Source organism: Lepidochelys kempii, chromosome 10 (assembly GCF_965140285.1).
Source record: "Lepidochelys kempii isolate rLepKem1 chromosome 10, rLepKem1.hap1, whole genome shotgun sequence".
Lineage (NCBI taxonomy): Eukaryota > Metazoa > Chordata > Testudines > Cheloniidae > Lepidochelys > Lepidochelys kempii.
The window spans coordinates 65,860,301-65,878,797 of NC_136389.1; the positions used below are offsets into that span (position 1 = coordinate 65,860,301).

The 18,497-nt window shown below is 41.9% G+C and overlaps 1 protein-coding gene across 1 annotated transcript in view; it reads right to left on the minus strand.

Annotated features, from left to right (window-relative positions):
• ATP8B4 (ATPase phospholipid transporting 8B4 (putative)) overlaps positions 1 to 18,497 on the minus strand; it is a 155,913-nt gene that overhangs the window by 79,043 nt on the left and 58,373 nt on the right. The window contains exons 6-7 of the mRNA XM_073303976.1: positions 1,719 to 1,791; positions 675 to 745 (exon numbers count right to left, since the gene is read on the minus strand). Of these exons, the coding sequence (XP_073160077.1) occupies positions 675 to 745; positions 1,719 to 1,791 (144 nt within the window). The remainder of the gene's footprint in view (positions 1 to 674; positions 746 to 1,718; positions 1,792 to 18,497) is intronic.

The window sequence follows — 18,497 nt, forward strand, 5'->3', positions numbered from 1 at the left end:
AGAGATTCTTGGGAGTAAAGATTCTACATATTACGCACTAAGAAGGAAAGTGTCCTTTTCCTAAGCATGCTAGATACCTTCCATCTTTCCCAACTCTGGGCCATCAGAGGTAGAAAAGATGGAAGGATAAAATCCGAGCCACTTTCCTTTCGGAACCACCATAGGATCCATGAGACTGCATTGGTCTAGAACCTAGAGGAGCCTTAATAAATAAAAGTAGAAGAAAGAATTTCAAATAAAGTAATACAAAATAAAGGACTAAAATCACTCCAGAACTAACCAAGAACTAAAACTAGCCAATGGCACTTGTTGATTGAAGAAGTGGATCCAGGGAAGATCCAGTCTCTGCAACCACAATGGGAAGGAACAGAAGAAACTGGAGCGTCATACCCTCCATTTATAGCCTTGCTCTCATAACACGCAGGAATAGCAAGAGGATGGGTAGGAGGGGGTGCAAAAGTTTTCCAACTTCACTGTTATTAAGTGTAACACTGTCAGAGCTGCATCATCAACACATCCCAAGGGTGGGACTATGTAGAGGCCACTTAAAGAACATTAGGAATAAAATATATCTGTGATCAATAGCTGGTGTCCACATGCCACACACACATAAATAATATATTTTAAAATGTATTATGTTATTCTGTTAACTACTCTAATGGATTAAAACTTACCCATCAAGCTCAGCTGTTTCAATGTAACAGAGACCATGTGGTTCACTACTAGATAGAAGTAATACATCAGCCTGTAAAAAAAGAAGTGATGTTAAATATATTATATCATCTTGAAAAGCTGGAAAAGGACTGAGAAAAGGCTCATATAAGATACAAAAAAGTTCCAAGATACACCACCATGTTCTCTGTAATTTTTCTTCTCTAGATATACAGCACAAATACTTCTTTAAAATTCTCAATGTCTGAAACAAATTTTAATTTTTTCCCCTAAATTACCGAACAGAGAAAACATACATACATACAGACTTTATGGACCAGATTCTCACCTGGTGTAAATTGGCATAGCTCCAATGACTTCAATAAATCCATGAGGTGGATTAATTGATATTTTTACATAAGGTCCAGATCTTTAGACAGTGTAAATCAGCGTACTTCCATTGAAATCAGATGATAATCTGGTCTAAAATTTATAAGATTGAGTCTTTTCAGATTTAAAATAATTCCCATTCATGAACATTAAGGTTTCGAAATGAAAAATTCCTGCAGGATTTTGGGTACAGGAATTCAGCATACCGTGCATGCATAGTGCCTTCACCACTAGATAGGATTCAAAAAACTCATTGCTGTGTTAGTGATGCCAATACTTCACATCATAAAGTGTGCCCACTTTTACTTGACAGATCACAGTATTTTTGAAGGAGAATTTATAATATAATAGACCTTGACAGGATGAGCTGTAAATACCCTTTTAGGCCCTTATTTTACACAGGCAAAAAGGAGTAAGTGAAAAGTGGTTTTCTATACATGTAAATAAAACTTTAAACATTACTCAGATGTATATTTGTGCTTGATTACAATACCGTTCTTCTGAGAAAAGTATTTTCAGTGATATAGAGACAAAGTAAGTTCCAAAGGAACTTGTGGGAATACATGTGGGAAACAAGGGGCAACAATACACACAGAAAGATAGAGAGAGGCAAGTATTTGTTACTATTTGATTTCTCTATGACCTGTATTATGGAAGAAAATATCTGAACTACTTACAGCTACAAATGTATTATTCTCCAGTTTAATGACGTCACCGGGTCTTACATTCATCCATTTTTCATTCTGTAATCTATGAAAGATAAAACACACACACATACACACTTATTTTTTTCTAGAAATATATTTAGTTAGAGATAGTAATTTACCCTTATAGTCTTACGGTCATTTACAAGGTATTAAATATGCACTATTACATTACAAAATCAATGCTCAGGGTGCCTTACTCAAAATAAACACTATGTTCCATTATTAACAAAAGATCTGTATGACAAACTACTGACTACTATCCATTTTTAAATGATTTCTGTTGGTGATAACATTAGTATAGACTTTATTCAGTAAGATCCCTACCAGATTCCTGTATACTAGAAGGATCTTTGTCATAATCATTGCACGTATTCCTGGAGAGCATAAAACAGAGATAGAGAAGGGAAACGAAAACATGAGGCAGCAAAGTGGGGAGGAAGATTTAGATGCATGAGATAAGACACGGGAAAAGGAAGAAGAGAAGGAAAGAAAACAATGAGAACAAAGAAAACAGAAGAAAAATGAAATATCAAGCTATTTTCAAGCTTGCTTCAACAAGTATTCATTGTTGCCAACATCTGAAAAATTCTTCTATGTTTCCACTGGCTAATTCAAATGCATTATAATTAGGGCCCTACCAAATTCACGGTCCATTTTGATCAATTTCATGGACATAGGATTTTAAAAATCATAAACTGCATTATTTCAGATATTTAAATCTGAAATTTCACAGTGTTGTAACTGTAGGGGTCCTGACTCAACTCTGAAGGTAGCAGTGCAGAAGTAAGTGTCACACAGTATGGTCTTGCCACTCTTACTTCTGCGTTGCTGCTGGTGGGGCGCTGCCTTTAGAGTTGAGCGCCTGGCCAGCAGCCTCCACTCTCCGGCCACCCAGCTCTGAAGGCAGCGCAGAAGTAAGGGTGGCAATACCACGACCCCCTACAATAACACTGTGAACCCCCCCATCCTCTTTTGAGCTGGGACCCCCAGTTTGGGAAACACTATTCTTCCCCATGAAATCTGTATAGTATAGGGTAAAAGTTCACAAAAGACCAGATTTCACAGCGGAGACCAGATTTCACAGTTCATGGTTTGTTTTTCATAGCCATTAATTTGATAGGGCCTTAATTATAATGCAGCAAAGGCTCTGCAATTATTAGATATTGCCTTGAATCGGAAGGGCAGAAATAAATGGGGCCCTATTGACACTTTTGCAAGGATTCCCCAAAACTGTAGAGAGCCAGAGGGAAAGCAGACCATGTGCATCAGTGTAACTTTCAGATGTTTTTGTATAAAATTCACTGCCATGTCAGAGAGCTTATGTCCTCTTGCAATGAAGCATTAATAAAGTACTTCTCTGCAGTGATAATATAACAGTACTGACCGATTCCAGTCAAGTTCAGAATAAAGATGGGTTACTACAAGGTAGTCATAAAGGTTGGTTTTATTTTTAGCTAAAAAAAAATCTCATTTACTTGTGTTATAGGCTGGAAAACAGTTTAAATATTTATACAACTGTGAAATATGCCCTGCACTATCAGCATGCTAGGTCATTTGGCTTAGATATTTGAAGAACTTCTCTTTAATACTGATCCAAGTACATGTTGTTCTGGAAAGTTTTCAATTGCAGCATTTTCATCTAGAGCCAGAATTCACCCATTTTCCAGCCCTCTTCTCTTCTGTACTTTATCTTAAGTGGGGAAATGTATGTTAGTTGCAGCACATTTAACTTAATTTTATTTCGTTTTTCAGGTGCACTTATGTATTTGGATAATCTTTAAAGGAAATAGTTGTAGGGAATGTAATTTATTTGCAATATTGTTTCTCATGGTAATTTGTAGGACAAAACTTGAGGGCAAATTTAATTGATAGAGATAGAAGTTTTAGTCATCATTTATAGTCAAAATGGGACCCTAGATCCTTACACCCAAGTTTCATGATAATTTGTATCCCAAACTAGAGGCGAATGTCATAGTTTGGGCCCATCTCTAATTGACATTAGTAATCTGTTGTTAATCTAGTCATTATAAAATCTGTTTAAAGAATGATAATCCCAGCAAGAGCTGAAAGAGCTGGAGAGTTAGTGCTCAGCTCAGAGATAAAGCATAACCTTGCTCTTCAAGTGATCTCTGACAGGCAACTCAGAACTGCAGCCAGTCCTCCCCCAGCAGAGGGACAAGTCATCATGACATTTGAGGGCTAAGGATTCAAAAAGAATCCAGGAAAACCACTAAGCAAACCCAATTACTAATATTAATATTAGCCTCTGGCACATATTGAAAAAGTCAGAAAATCCAAAGCTATGGCTCATGCTTTGCCCTAAAATCATTCTGTTCTGGAGAGATAATGGGGGGAGCTCACATCATCCTGAAATAAGGGGCAGCCTCAGGCTCAATCATGATTTTTTTTGGCTTTTAACAGCGCTGCAACTATGTTATTTAAATATGATTTTTAAACAGTAAAACATCCCAAGGGATGTTCATGCTTGGGGGTTTCTTGTGTGTGTTTTTAACTGAACTTTTTTTCTGGAAGGTTTTTACAAAATACTCCGTATTTACGGGAGGACCAGTCCAAACCTTTCAGTAAATACATAATACAAACAAATGCCTCATTAACTGTGACTTATTTACATAGGAAATAGAACTTATTCCTTCAAAGCTCCTTTAGTTGACTAGATATTTACAGGGGGTGCACAGGACCTGCACACCACCCTCCACAAGCCTCATGGTATGTCTGCAAAAGCAAACCATAGGCACCCTCCACCCCTGGCTTCAAAGTCTGAGTCCAAACATCAACACAGCTGTTTTTAGCAGTGTAGTGCAAGCCCTGGGAGCCTGAATCTGTAGATCCAGGCTCTGAGACTTGCTGCCACAGGTTTTAAAATACAGTGTAGATGTACCCTAATTAGTCTTCCCTGAAAGCAGTCTCTACTGGCTCCACATAGGTTGACATGGAAGGTGGAATGGAGAATTAAAGTGAGGCAGTGAGAAATCCAACTCTGTAGATCCAGTCACTCTAACAGAGTGTGCGAACAATGGAGAAGAGCAGTCCAAAGGCCCTCTGTAGCCCTGCATCTTGGCCCAGATTAGAGTGTTAATTCCCCTCTCCAAAAACGGTACATTTTATACCTCAGTGTATTTGGTGACTTCATGCATCTCCAATTAATATTTAATAAAGCAGTATATATTATGTATAATTTTAAATCAAGAAACTCCACACATTTCACTCACAAAGACAGATCACTCTGGCTTTATGCAGGGGCCATAAATTTAGTCCAAACAGTAATTTTAAAAAGTAACTTACATAGCCAACCAGACCAAAAGCCATCACTCTGCCCTGTTGGATCACTGCAATATGTTGTTGTGCTATACTTTAAATGCGTATGCAATTGAAGGCTGACAGCTCCAAAAGAGTTGATCCATTTTACAGTTACGTAGGCAGAATGTGCTATACTGTGTGTAGAAAAAAAATCCTCCGGACAACATATGAAAACTGTGTACTGAACAGCAGATACCATTTTGAACCTACATTGTCTTGGACATTTTGATTAGCTCACTTAACACATCAGAAAAAATATTAAGCTGCACTAGTTGGAAAGGGAGAAGAGACAGAACATTTAGGGTGGGAGTTTCAAAAGGGTTAAGGGGGTTAGTTACCCAGCTCCCACTGAATGCCAATGGGAGCTGGAAGCCTAAACCGCATAGACCAGGGGTGGCCAACCTGTGGCTCTGGAGCCACATGCGGCTCTTCAAATTAAAATGCAGCTCCTGGTATAGGCACCAACTCCAGGGCTGGAGCCACAGAAGCCAACTTTCCAATGTGCTGGGAGGTGTTCACTGCTCAACCCCTGACTATGCCCCCCACTCCACCCTTTCCCGTCCCCTCCCCTGAGCCTGCCATGCCCTCCTCCCCCCCGCCTCCTGCATGCCATGAAACAGCTGATCAGGAGGTATGGGGAAGGAGGAGGAGGTGCTGATTGGCAGGAGGTGCTGGGAGCGGGGTGGGGATCTGATGGGGGGCTGCTGACATATTACTGTGGCTCTTTGGCAATGTACATTGGTAAATTCTGGCTCCTTCTCAGGCTCCAGTTGGCCACCCCTGCCACTCTATAGAAAATCCCAGCCTAAATTGTTTTTAAAATGGAGGGAGATTGAGAGAGAAACACACAGTGAGAATGAAAAAGAGAATGCATCAGAGCACATGAACTGCTTTGGAGCTCTCTGTCTATTAACTCTTTTAAATTTTGCTTTTTGACTTTAATGTCATCAATGAGTTCAGGTAGCATACCGTTCATTCTGTGGATAGATATCATCCCCATTAAAATGTCAAAATACTGAGGAACAAAATACTCACTATTATGATATTTCTACTCATTTTCAAAATTCAGGTCTGCCTAACAGGTCACTTCATTACACATGGAATCTTGTTCCGTTCCATAAGGAACATAAGGATTCACTGGAGCCCCGTGGATTCACTGTATGTGCATTACAGTGACTCCAGTAGAAGCCAGGCTTGCAAATACAGCTATTCTGTGAATACAGAGAGATTTTACAAGGCTCAAGATGCTCTGACATTTTTGCCACCGTTTTGTGGTGAGGGCTGCCAAAGCTGTATTTGTAATGGGGCTCCCAGATGCCCTGACACCAATTTGGGTAGTCTGATGAGTGTACCAGTTTGTTTGCTTTGTTTTATTTTTGTGGAATTCCCTAGTGTAGACAAGATTTAATTTCATCTCTTGAAAGTGCCATGGTGAAATACATAAATGGAGGATTATGATGATAGAACAAAATACAATTTAAACATCATGATATTGGTGGCAACATATCTAGTGCTTTTTGTGTGAACCGTCATTTTAGCATTTTCCATTACATTTGACATAACAAAACCCTACTTCTTGGGGCTCAAGTATTAAAAAGCAGCTTAGATTAAAGATCAACTTTTACCAAAGTCTAAGTTTTCACTTAACAGTTACAATTTCTCGTTCTGAAGACACATTTGTGAATTATTCTCCTTGCAGAGACCACAGTTCAGAGAATAAAAAATGTGTAACGTGGAACAACAGTCCCTGTACTTTAAAAACACCAGTACAGAATAAACCGTACTCCCTCCGGAAGGGAATAGCCTGACCTGCTGTGTCACCAATTCACAAGACAGCATTAGATTAGCCATTCAGATGCCCCTAGTGGGGCTCTTAACCAATCAGTCTGTACTAGAGACGGTCAAGAGAGAGCTGAATGTTTGTTGAATTTGGAAAAAAAACTAATTATGCTGCTCAGCAACTAATACAATGTTATGTGCGATGCAAAAAAACAAAATAACAGTGTTTCTCCAGGGGTCAGTCTGGTATAGTTATGTATCCAGCATTGGTGGGGGAAAAAATTTAAACTGTAAATATCCATTTAGACACAAGCAAATCCGGTCTTAGGCACATGCAATGCAAGCAACTATTTGGTCCCTATACTTCTATACCCCCTCTAAATCCCCAATATTTTTGGGCTGATGTAGCACAGGGCTGATTCACAAGGTGACCCACTCGCCACTACAGAAGCAGGTCTGACGGTAGGAGGAAACTTACTGCCAAATGGGATTGGAGCGGAGGAAATCCATTGCTGTATCCTCCCCACACCTGTGCCCTTCTCTGATAGCGTAGGGCCCCACCAATCATAAAACCATCCCTGATCAGAGTTGCATTTGACTAAAAAGAAGAGTCTCTCCGCACTCAGGTAAGGCAATAGATTCATAAACAAGTAGTTGCCAAACATGACCTCAAACTATTTTCATACTATGCTGTTAGGGGAACTTGTGTGAAATAGGCATCTATCTAGTTTTCTATCAGTTTTCTTTAGTGCCTCTAAGGATATCAACTGTAAATATGTAGCACCAACCTAGTAGAAGGCTTCCAACTTCACTGATGTTTATCATGAATTCCTGTTTAATAACATCCACTTCTTTCTGGGGAGGCAGCATTGTATCAATGATACATTATCTTGATTCCGCTTGTTCATAATATGCAGTCATTCAAAGAACAACTGCACACAACGTCTTAATTTAACAGAGGATCAGGGCTCCAACAAGTCTAATACCAAATATTTTAAGCTTTGCACAAACATTTACGTGCAAGTCTTGTACAATGGGACAACCAGCACTGGAAGAGCACAACAAATGGCCTGAAAGGTATTGATTAAACTGCTGCCTTTTGAAATAGGCCATAGTTCTATGGTCTGAAAGTTAAACCATCCAGGGGGAAGGGGCTTTCTTTTTATTGTTATTTTTAACAGGAACTCAGTGCTCAGTGCTATTCAATGGAATTCATACTACACATACTATACAGGGGAGCAAAACCCACGCCTATGCCCACACTGTCCACCGATCACTCCCTGTCCATTGCATCTCTACTTTTTTCTGTGATCACTGGGATTGTTCTCTCTTCTTGTTTGCTCTTGTACTGCAGCTCTTCCAAGTCTATGTTACAGTCCTTCCATTTGTTACATCTGATTGCTTGAGATTTATTTATTGGTAACTATTTTTGCCATTTGAGACATTTTTTGTTCTCTGACTGCTTTACATTAATACATTATTTACAATTCAAAAATCTGCTTAAACAAATCAGAAAATAGCTGGCCTTTAATATTTTCAGACTATATGTTATTTATTTAAAAATAATCAAAACCAAAAAAATTCCATTTTAAAGAAAAATCTTCTCTAATTTCCGAGAAACAAATATGCTGCCTCAGTGGAACCTCAAACTCGCCTAGCTCTCTGGAAATCTAGCAGAAGATTGGGGACCTATGGTTTTATTTATGAAAGTCATTTACAGTCAAGGAACTCAGTATTTCATCTTACTGTGAGTTGATTTGGCAAACCTTCTGTAAAGTTAATGTTTTGGCACCATGGATTGCTTTGCCTACGTGTTATAACCACAAAACAAGCAACCAGTAACTACACCCAAGGACAGAAACAGAGAAAGAAAAACTCAGAAAAGACTTTATTGCCACCATGCTCCCTTTCAAAAATAACTGCATCAGAGCTGACCATAAGCATTTCTCCCAGAGATGATGCTTATACTGTACTTTCAAATAAAAATAATTAGAAGTATCTGTAATAGCATCATCTGGTGACTCCCAATAATATTACAGTTCATATTTTCACTAGCTCCATATAAATTAAATGAAACCATTACTGTGCCTAGTTCTCAAATTATGTCCTTGTTTACAATAGTGATGTGGCATACATTATACTTTAAAGCAGTGGTCACCAACCTATTGTGATCGATGAATTGATCCTGGAGCCTCTGCCAGTCGATCGCGATCTCCGGGCTGCTAACAGTGCAGTGACAGAGAGGGGCTCAGGCAGACTGCCTGCCTGCCGTGGCCCCATGCCACTCCCAGAAGCAGCTGGCTACTGGCACATCTCTGTGGTTCCTGGGGGGCAGGAGGCGGCTCTGTGCGCTGCCCCCGGCCAATGGGAGCTGTGGGGCTGGTGCTTGTGGGCACAGGCAGCGCATGGAGACCTGCTTCCCCCCTTCGCCCCAGGGGCTGCAGAGACGTGCCAGCAGCCAGCCGCTTCCGGGAGCAGTGTGGGGCCACGGCAGGCAGGCAGCCTGCCTGAGCCCTGCTGCGCCGCCGGTTGGGAGCCGCTTGTGGTAAGTGCCTCCTGCACTCCTCACCCCCTCCCGCACCCCAACACTCTGCCCCAGCCCAGAAACCCCTCCTGCACCCCAACTTCCTCCCAGAGCCCACACCCCTCACTCCTGCACCCCAACCCCCTGCCCCAGGCTCAGTCAATGCACACCCCACAGTTGGGAATGTTACACTGATTTATGACAATCCCTGAAGGATTTTGGATCTATAAACCACAAATGACACTAATAAAAAGTAAAATTCATGAAATGTCCAGAGGATTCTATGAGATTAGGTGTCGTGTGACCATATGACCCTTACATCCAAACTCCCTACCAGAGATTGCACCCCTCACTCCTGCACCCCAACCCTCTGCCCCATCCTGATGAAAGTGAGTGAGGGTGGGGGAGAGAGAGTGACGAAGGGAAGGGGGAATGGAGTGAGTGGGGTGGGGCCTCGGGGAAGGGGTGGGGTAGATCCTGGGTTGATCTTAAATTCCAAAAGTGATCTTGTGCATAAAAAGGTTGAAGACCATTGCCCTAGAGGCAGGGCTGGATTAACTCTCCTATGGGCTCGGGGCTATTAGATTTTGTGGGGCCCCTGTATACAAGTCTTTTCCTGGGAGGGAGCTTGGTGCTGGAGGGGGCTGGGCAGGGGTTTGGGGTGCAGGAGGGGGTACGGGGTCTGAGAAGGAGTTTGGGTGAAGGAGGGGATTCTGACCTTGGGCAGGGCATTGGGGTGGAGGAGGGGGTGTGAGGTGCAGGCTCGGGCTGGGAGGTGCTTACTACATATGGCTCCCGGCCGGCCGGCGGCACAGCAGGGCTCAGGCAGGCTGCCTGCCTGCATTGCCCCATGCTGCTTCTGGAAGCAGCTGGCTGCTAGCACGTTTCTGCGGCTCCAGAGAGGAGCGGGACAGCATGTTCCCAGCCAGTGGGAGCTGTAGGGACAGTGCTGGGGGAAGGGACCATGTGCAGAGCTGCCTCACCTGCTCCCCACCACCTGCCAGGGGCTGCAGAGACGTGCTAGCAGCCAGCCGCTTCCGGGAGTGGCGTGGGGCCATGGTAGGCATGCAGCCTGCCTGGGTGCCCCACTGCACCGCAGGACTTTTAGCGGCCCAGAGGTGGAGATCGCTGCCTGTGATTCATTTTTGCAGGGTCCCTTTTGAGCCGGGGCCCTGGGATGCAGCCCCTAAAGCCCCCGCCGTAATCCAGCCCTGCCTAGAGGTACCTAGAACCCACCTGGGTCTGCTAGCTCCTATGATGAACAATTAAAGCAGTCCCTCTACTCCAAAAGAGGTGGGGATAACATTCAGAAACAGTAACAATTATATTTTGGCCATAACAAAACTATTCTTTTAATTCCTTCAGTGTGTCCAGGCTGAGCCTGAAGCTATATCAGGGAGTCACTGAGTGAAAGCTTGAGACTTATTGTGGACATGGACATTGAAATCACCCTGAAAAATAAGTCTTGTTAACTCATGAGCTGAGAAGAGCTCAAATCACAGAGAGCTCCCAAGTAGCAGCAAAGTTGTCTGGACATTATCAACATTCCTTGGGGCAGATTCTCAACTGTTGACTTCAATGGAGTTATGACACTTTCCACTTGTTGACGATCTCCCACCCCATGTTTTATCCTGGCATCTGCCTATCAAATGGACACACAAATTATTCTGTCTTTTAGTGGGGCAGTACCCACATGTCAAGTAAGATACACAAAGCACAAGCATAACCCCATCCCAACCCATGCTAAAGCTCGTGTGAACCAAATATCTTATTGGATAAAGGCAATCAAAACAGAGCTGATAGTATTATCCAGCCAGGCCACAGTAATATAAGTAGGGTTAGGCATTTGTTGTTTTTCCAAATATGAATCTTCAAAAAAGGAACAGATGAACAGTCCAGGCCCTTTTATCTGAAACTGGACAAGTTAGAAAAATACTGGCATCTGGTATTAGTATAAGTGAACTCTTTATTTGTGTACTAGCTGCCAAACAGCGCAGTGCTTCCCAAGTTTACAAACTGTAATTTTTAATAACGAAAAAACCTACAGGGTTTTTATTCTCACCCCCAAGTCAGGGGGTGAGAATAAAGTAAATCAAATGTATTTTAAGTTTTGACAGGTCAGTAAAAGAGTCTAGACCAAATCACCCCACCCCTTCTCACTTCCCTTAAATGCCAAATACCCTTTAATAGTCATTTTATAAGGCTTTTGGGGCAGCGTTTCAGTGGGGCCTTAGTCCTGCCTCCCTTTTGTGGGAATAATTTTACATTAATAAAAATTGTGCACACATATTTTGCACCTGCAACCAGAAACACAAATCCTATCATCATTTGGGTGCCCGTTCCAAGTTTTGTTATGCATTGCACACACAATTAGAATTATAGAATAGTAGGACTGGAAGGGACCTCAAGAGGTCATCTAGTCCAATCCCCGGGACTCATGGCAGGACTAAGTATTATGTAGACCGTCCCTGACAGGTGTTTGTCTAACCTGCTCTTAAAAATCTCCAATCACGGATATTCCACAACCTCCCTAGGCAATTTATTCTAGTACTTAACCACCCTGACAGGAAGTTTTTGCTAAAGTCCAACCTAAATCTCCCTTGCTTCAAATTAAGCCCATTGCTTCTTGTCCTATCCCCAGAGGTTAAGGAGAACAATTTTTCTCCCTCCTTCTTATAACCACCTTTTATGTACTTGAAAACTTTAATGTCCCCTCTCAGTCTTCTCATCTCCAGACTAAACAAACCCACCTTTTCAATCTTCCCTCATAGGCCATGTTTTCTAGACCTTTAATCATTTTTGTTGCTCTTCTCTGGACTGTCTCCAATTTGTCCATATCTTTCTGAAATGTGGTGCCCAGAACTGGACACACTATTTGAGTTGTTTCAGAGTAGCAGCCGTGTTAGTCTGTATCCGCAAAAAGAAAAGAAGGACTTGTGGCACCTTAGAGACTAACAAATTTATTTGAGCATAAGCATTCCTTCTTGTGTCTTGCTTACAACACTCCTGCTAATACATCCCAGAATGATGTTTGCTTTTTTTGTAATTAGTTGCAGGTGCAGAAAAGAGGACATCATTTGAATTGAATATCTGTATCTTCAGGTGAAATAACTCAAGAACAAAATCTTTCCTAGTATATTGACAAGATATACAGCTACAACAGAGTATTATTGGAGTATTTTCAGACTGGTCACTACTGTTTAGCTTCTTGATAAATTCTGATGATTAGATCCCAACAGCAGGAAGGATACAAATGGAATAGTTTGAATTTTGTTGAGATTTTTAAAATATAAATTGGGCATTTAAATACTAGCAAACGTATCACCAGCTATAATGCAATCATAATTTTGGAGTTCTGAAACATTTTGGTGTCTGAGTTCTCCACAACTCTAAAACTTGCTCTCTATAGTCACCCCCACCCCCAGTCTGCCAAAGACTGAATTAATTAACCTAAGGGCACTTTGCAGTGTTCACCTTTTATTTGCAGTCTTTTTGTAAAATGACAGTTTGAAGCCTGTGTGTGATTATTACTACTAGATTATTTGGTATTCTTCTGCCTGGATGGCTTTGGCTGGGAGGTTTGCTATATTGTGTGGATTTTATGATGTTTTTTCTTTGTTTCTATTTAAGTATGACCTATAGTCAAATGATAGGTGCTTTACCCAACCAATAAATAAAGTCTGTAGGAATGTCATAGTTTCTTTGGCCTAATATATCATTGTTTACTATAAAGTAATTGTGAAAGTATGTTCACTGACCTTTGCTTTTAAACAAAGGGACTTGTGCTCAAAGTTAAACTGAAGCTTACAGACTGTTTTGAAGTATCTGTATAGCAAAAAGAAATACAACAAAAAATTGCTTAGAATGGCTAAAATGATCAAAAACATATTTTTAGTTTGAATGCAAATTTTTATAACACTGCAAACATCAGGGAAAGAGAATTCACAAGAATCCAGCCCTTCATTTTGCAGTTTGGCATTAACTGTTCTCCAGATACATCTCACCACTTCTCAGACACTTATCAGTTTAAAGTCTGCCCTCACTAAGCAGACAGTTTCATGTGGTTCACTCAGCCCAGAACATTGAACAGAATCCAATGCACCCACAATCCTGTGAGTTGAATTCACTATGGTTAGTCATGTGAGGATGGGGAGAGAAGCTAGTGAGAGAAACGGAAGAAATTGCTGATGGGATGCTGACTGAGAGTGGAATCTTAAGGAAAAGAAACAAGAAGGAAGAAAACTTGGCAGAGCAGACAAACTACCACAGCACATTGAGACAAGCGCCAACTGCAACTGATATTGTTCAGGGCTAGGCCTGCAGATTGGTCACAGCATTTTTTAATCAAAAAGTCACCACCAGTCATGGTCAATTTAGTAAAAGTCACAGGTTTAAGGGGTTGGGGGAAGTCAAGGGAGTGCCATTTAAAGAGTTCCACCTGGTGGGGTCAAGTCCTGCCCTTGGGTGGTGTGGCCTAGGAACTGGAGAGTTGTACAACAAGCCTGCCCACCACTCACCCTGCAGCAGCAGCTCCTGTACCACAGACCTGACGCAGCTCCGTGCTCTGGCCTGTTGGCTCTCGCCATAGTGTGCAAGCAGGGTCCTCCCCCATGACACCCTGCCATCCTCTGGCTCTGGTGCCATCAGATCACCTGCCCCGAGCTGGGCTGTGGCAGTTAAAGTGGTAGGGCCACAAACTGGGTGGCCCCTCCAGATTCATGGCCTACATAATCTTGCGCAGCAAGAGAAATCTCAGACACAGAGAGTCACGGATAAAATGAAAAATCACTCTGTGACATTTTTATCACTGTGACAAACCTGCAGTGCTATCCATGACTCTTTGCTATTTGAAGGATTAATGTTCTATTTTAAAAAATAATGTACTTCACAAGTAGTTCTTGGTGATGCCACATCTTGCCCAGTCATTTGGTCAAAAGAAGCATTATTTGGACCTGAGCCTGGGCATAGACTCCTTCTGTACTTGGTGTCCAATGCAAAAAACAAAACTGTAATGCAAGAGACAGAAATGGTTGAAAATGTTATTTTGCAACAAAGAAAACACAGATCCCATTGCCTTCATAGGGCATCCTATCAGCACTTTGCAGGAGTGAGCTCTTTGTGCATAATAATCTACAGTATATATTGATAAACCTTAATTCAGAACATTGTAGTGTTCTGATATAAATATAATAATATAAATTTATCCTACTGATAGCCTGTTCCTTTCATGAAGTAACAATTTGGCAGTGAGAAACATAACTGACTTTCACACCAAAGAAAGAACATTTTTGCTTCACTTCTAAAAACAAGTGTTAGAAGAGAGAGCAAATTCTCTCTGAAGAGCCTACATATATGCAAGGTTTCAGAGTAACAGCCGTGTTAGTCTGTATTCGCAAAAAGAAAAGGAGGACTTGTGGCACCTTAGAGACTAACCAATTTATTTGAGCATAAGCTTTCGTGAGCTGTAGCTGTAGCTCATGAAAGCTTATGCTCAAATAAATTGGTTAGTCTCTAAGGTGCCACAAGTCCTCCTTTTCTTTTTACATATATGCAAAAACACCTCTCTGCATGAACAGGACCACTTGGGCAAAGGAACTGCTGTTGCAGATGGAAAACTATCCTCATAATTTACTATATAAGGGCAAATGGGTCCAGTCACTTGGTGTTCTTAGATTTCCAAACTATTTAATAATACAATCTGTTGTTAATGAAAAAGTGACAGTGCTGCCAGTTTGTCAAATCTCCTGGGAGAGCTGTTTGTAGAACATGTCTTCTCAAAGGAAAAAAGTACAAGAATAGAGATTGTCTGTAATGCTCTTCCCATTAAGGATCCTATTTATTCAAATTTTACTTTTATGATACATAGGATATAATTGCAATTATGACAACATAAAAAATTCAGAAATGACAGGACTGCTTTTCATTATTGCTCTTTGTGTGACTTACATGTGTCAGTAATGAAAGCAGCATGATATTTACTATGGCATGTGATGCAAGGACATGTTAAAGAGGAGATTTGAATGGGAATCTTTTGTGGCAGCACCTATCTATTCACAAAATCTTTATGTTAGAGATAAGTATAAACTTTCTATATAGCAGTCTGAAGATGCCAAGACTGGTGAGTTCTCACCTTACACTACACTCACTGCATACATTGATGAATATTATGTGTAAGCAGAGTCAAGATGAGCTCTACCCTGACATCTGGTGGCGAGTCATGGCGGGTTGTGGAAAAGAACTTCAGGGGCTGATCTCATTTGCTTAGGCACACCCACCCCACCTAGATGGTCACTTTGGCTGTTGTAGGAGCCCCAGTTTCTCTGTTATTGGGGCAGGAATAAACTGTTATTATCCTGATTATGTGAATCAAGGACAGTGGAACTGTACTTGGCCTTTTGTTATATGGAGGGACTCGCCATCAACTAAGCAGCACTCGTTAGGCAAGGGTCATGGGTTCCAAAACCCAGTGAATGGAGAGAGGCTGAGGATAGGTATTAATGCCTGGTGGTATGGGTCCCTGGTGAAGGTCCTACATGCTAATTGCATCTTCTCCTTTCTCCACTGTGGAATATTGGATCTAGTTTTGATTCCAATAGGAGTCTAGTTACAGACTGTGAAGCTGAATTCACTTTGGGCCAATGGTGCACCAGCACTGGGGCTCCCCTACTACAGGCTGAAATCACTGAGCGTTGTGTTAAGTAGTGGGGGGGGCCCAAAGCTATATTGCAGAGCAGTTCGTGGGACACCTGGAGCAGTTCATGGGACGGCTGGTGGAGCAGAGCGGAGCAGTTTGCGAGACTGCTGGAGCAGCTCACGGGATGGTTGGTGGAGCGGAGCAGCTGCCAGAGCATAGCGATTTGTGGGATGGCTGGTGGAGCAGAGCAGAGCTGAGCCCCATGGAGAGGTGGGGCAATTGGCTTCGGACCACGTAAGGTGCCCCTTAACCCCCCCATTTCCACCCAGGTTGGGAGGTAAAACTCTGCAGATAAACTTTTGAACTCTGGGGCTGCACTGACCAAGGACAGAGACTTTTGGGTTGTTGGACTTTTGGGACTTTGGGTGACTTTTGGGTTGCTGGACGCAAGAACCAAAGGCCCAATTTGCTTGGGGTGGGTTTTTGCTCATGGGTTGTGTTATGAATCCTACTGGTGGTATTTCCCCAACATAATGCCACATTGTTTCTCTCTGTTATTAAAAGGCTTCTGCTACACTCAGACTCTGTGCTTGCAAGAGGGGAAGTATTGCCTCTTGGAGGAGCCCAGCGGAGGTGGTATATATTTGTCCCAGGTCACTGGGTGGGGGCTCGAGCCGGTTTTGCACTGTGTTATTGGAATGGAACCCCTAGATACTGAACCCGGCCCTTGCTGCTGGCAACTCTGATGGGCAGAAGGGTTACATATGCATGGCACATATGCTACATGAGTGGAGGAGGGCCAGCGGGAAGAGGTCACAGAGGAGAAGAGAAGCTGAAAAATGCTGTGCACTTGTCCACAAAAATGCTGTCAAACTGTCCACAATTAAGCACAATTATGCTGTCAAACTGTCCACAAGTAATTTAGTGGCCAAATTTTATCCTGTTCTAGAAATAGTGTAATCTAAAAAGTAACTACAAATTGTCAGGGCCAAATTCTGCATTCCAGTGCATGTGCTTTGCTCCTATAATTCTATTGTTTAATTTAAAAACCATGGTTTCAGCTACAAGAAACTGAAAGGCAAAATATGTGGCTGGTTTTTGTTTGTTTCTAAACAGAAACCTATTAAATGTCTTCGCTATATTGTTTAGAAAATGGGGCTTTTGAACCACACAGAATTATGATATGTCTTGGCTAGAAAGGTAAAATGACAGTTAGCTGTTTTTTCCACAAGCCAAACACTGAATTAATAGGATCTTGGCCCTTAGAGGTTTAATCTAAAGAGACCTTTTCTATTTAAAAAATGTATACCTCAGCAAAAAGAAAAGACTTCCAAAACATATTTTTATTTACTGGATTTTTAAAGTACACTTTAACACTTAATTGCACTGGAAATCCAGTGAGAAGCCTGGGCAGCTGAAAAAGGATGGGTGAAGTATCCCTAGAGCTGAGATAATTGCTGCATTCTGCACCAGTGTTAGTTTCCGAGAGGTCCCTAATTAGAGCAGACTGCAGTATTCCAGTTTAGAAATGACAAAAGGAGGGATTTCTGTGTATGACAAAACTTGGCATGTGAAGCAGGGAAAGATATTAGGAACGGAGTATTCAGCCAACTGAAAAGGCTAGCTTCTGACAGCTTTTGGTTCCCAACCTTAGTCCCCCAGATGAGGTCTCACCAGTGCCTTGTATAACGGTACTAACACCTCCTTATCTCTACTGGAAATACCTTGCCTGATGCATCCCAAGACCGCATTAGCTTTTTTCACAGCCATATCACATTGGCAGCTCCTGTGATCAACCAATACTCCGAGGTCCCTCTCTCTATTGGCAATACCTCCCAGTTTCGTGTCATCTACAAACTTTATTAGGTTTCAGAGGAACAGCCGTGTTAGTCTGTATTCGCAAAAAGAAAAGGAGTACTTGTGGCACCTTAGAGACTAACCAATTTATTTGAGCATGAGCTTTCGTGAGCTACAGCTCACTTCATCAGATGTTTACCGTGGAAACTGCAGCAGACTTTATATACACACAGAAATCATGAAACAATACCTCCTCCCACCCCACTGTCCTGCTGGTAATAGCTTATCTAAAGTGATCAACAGGTGGGCCATTTCCAGCACAAATCCAGGTTTTCTCACCCTCCACCCCCCCACACAAATTCACTCTCCTGCTGGTGCTAGCCCATCCAAAGTGACAACTCTTTACATAATCAAGTCGGGCTATTTCCTGCATAGATCAAGGTTTTCTCTTTATTAGCACATTCCCACTTTTTGTGCCAAGGTCAGTAATAAAAAGATTAAATAAGATTGGTCCCAAAACCAGTCCCTGAGGAATTCCACTAGTAACCTCCTTCCAGCCTGACAGTTCGCTTTTCAGTATGACCCATTGTAGTCTCCCCTTTAACCAGTTCCTTATCCACCTTTCAGTTATCATACTGATCCCCATCTTTTCCAAATTAGCTAATAATTCCCCATGTGGAACCGTATCAAATGCCTT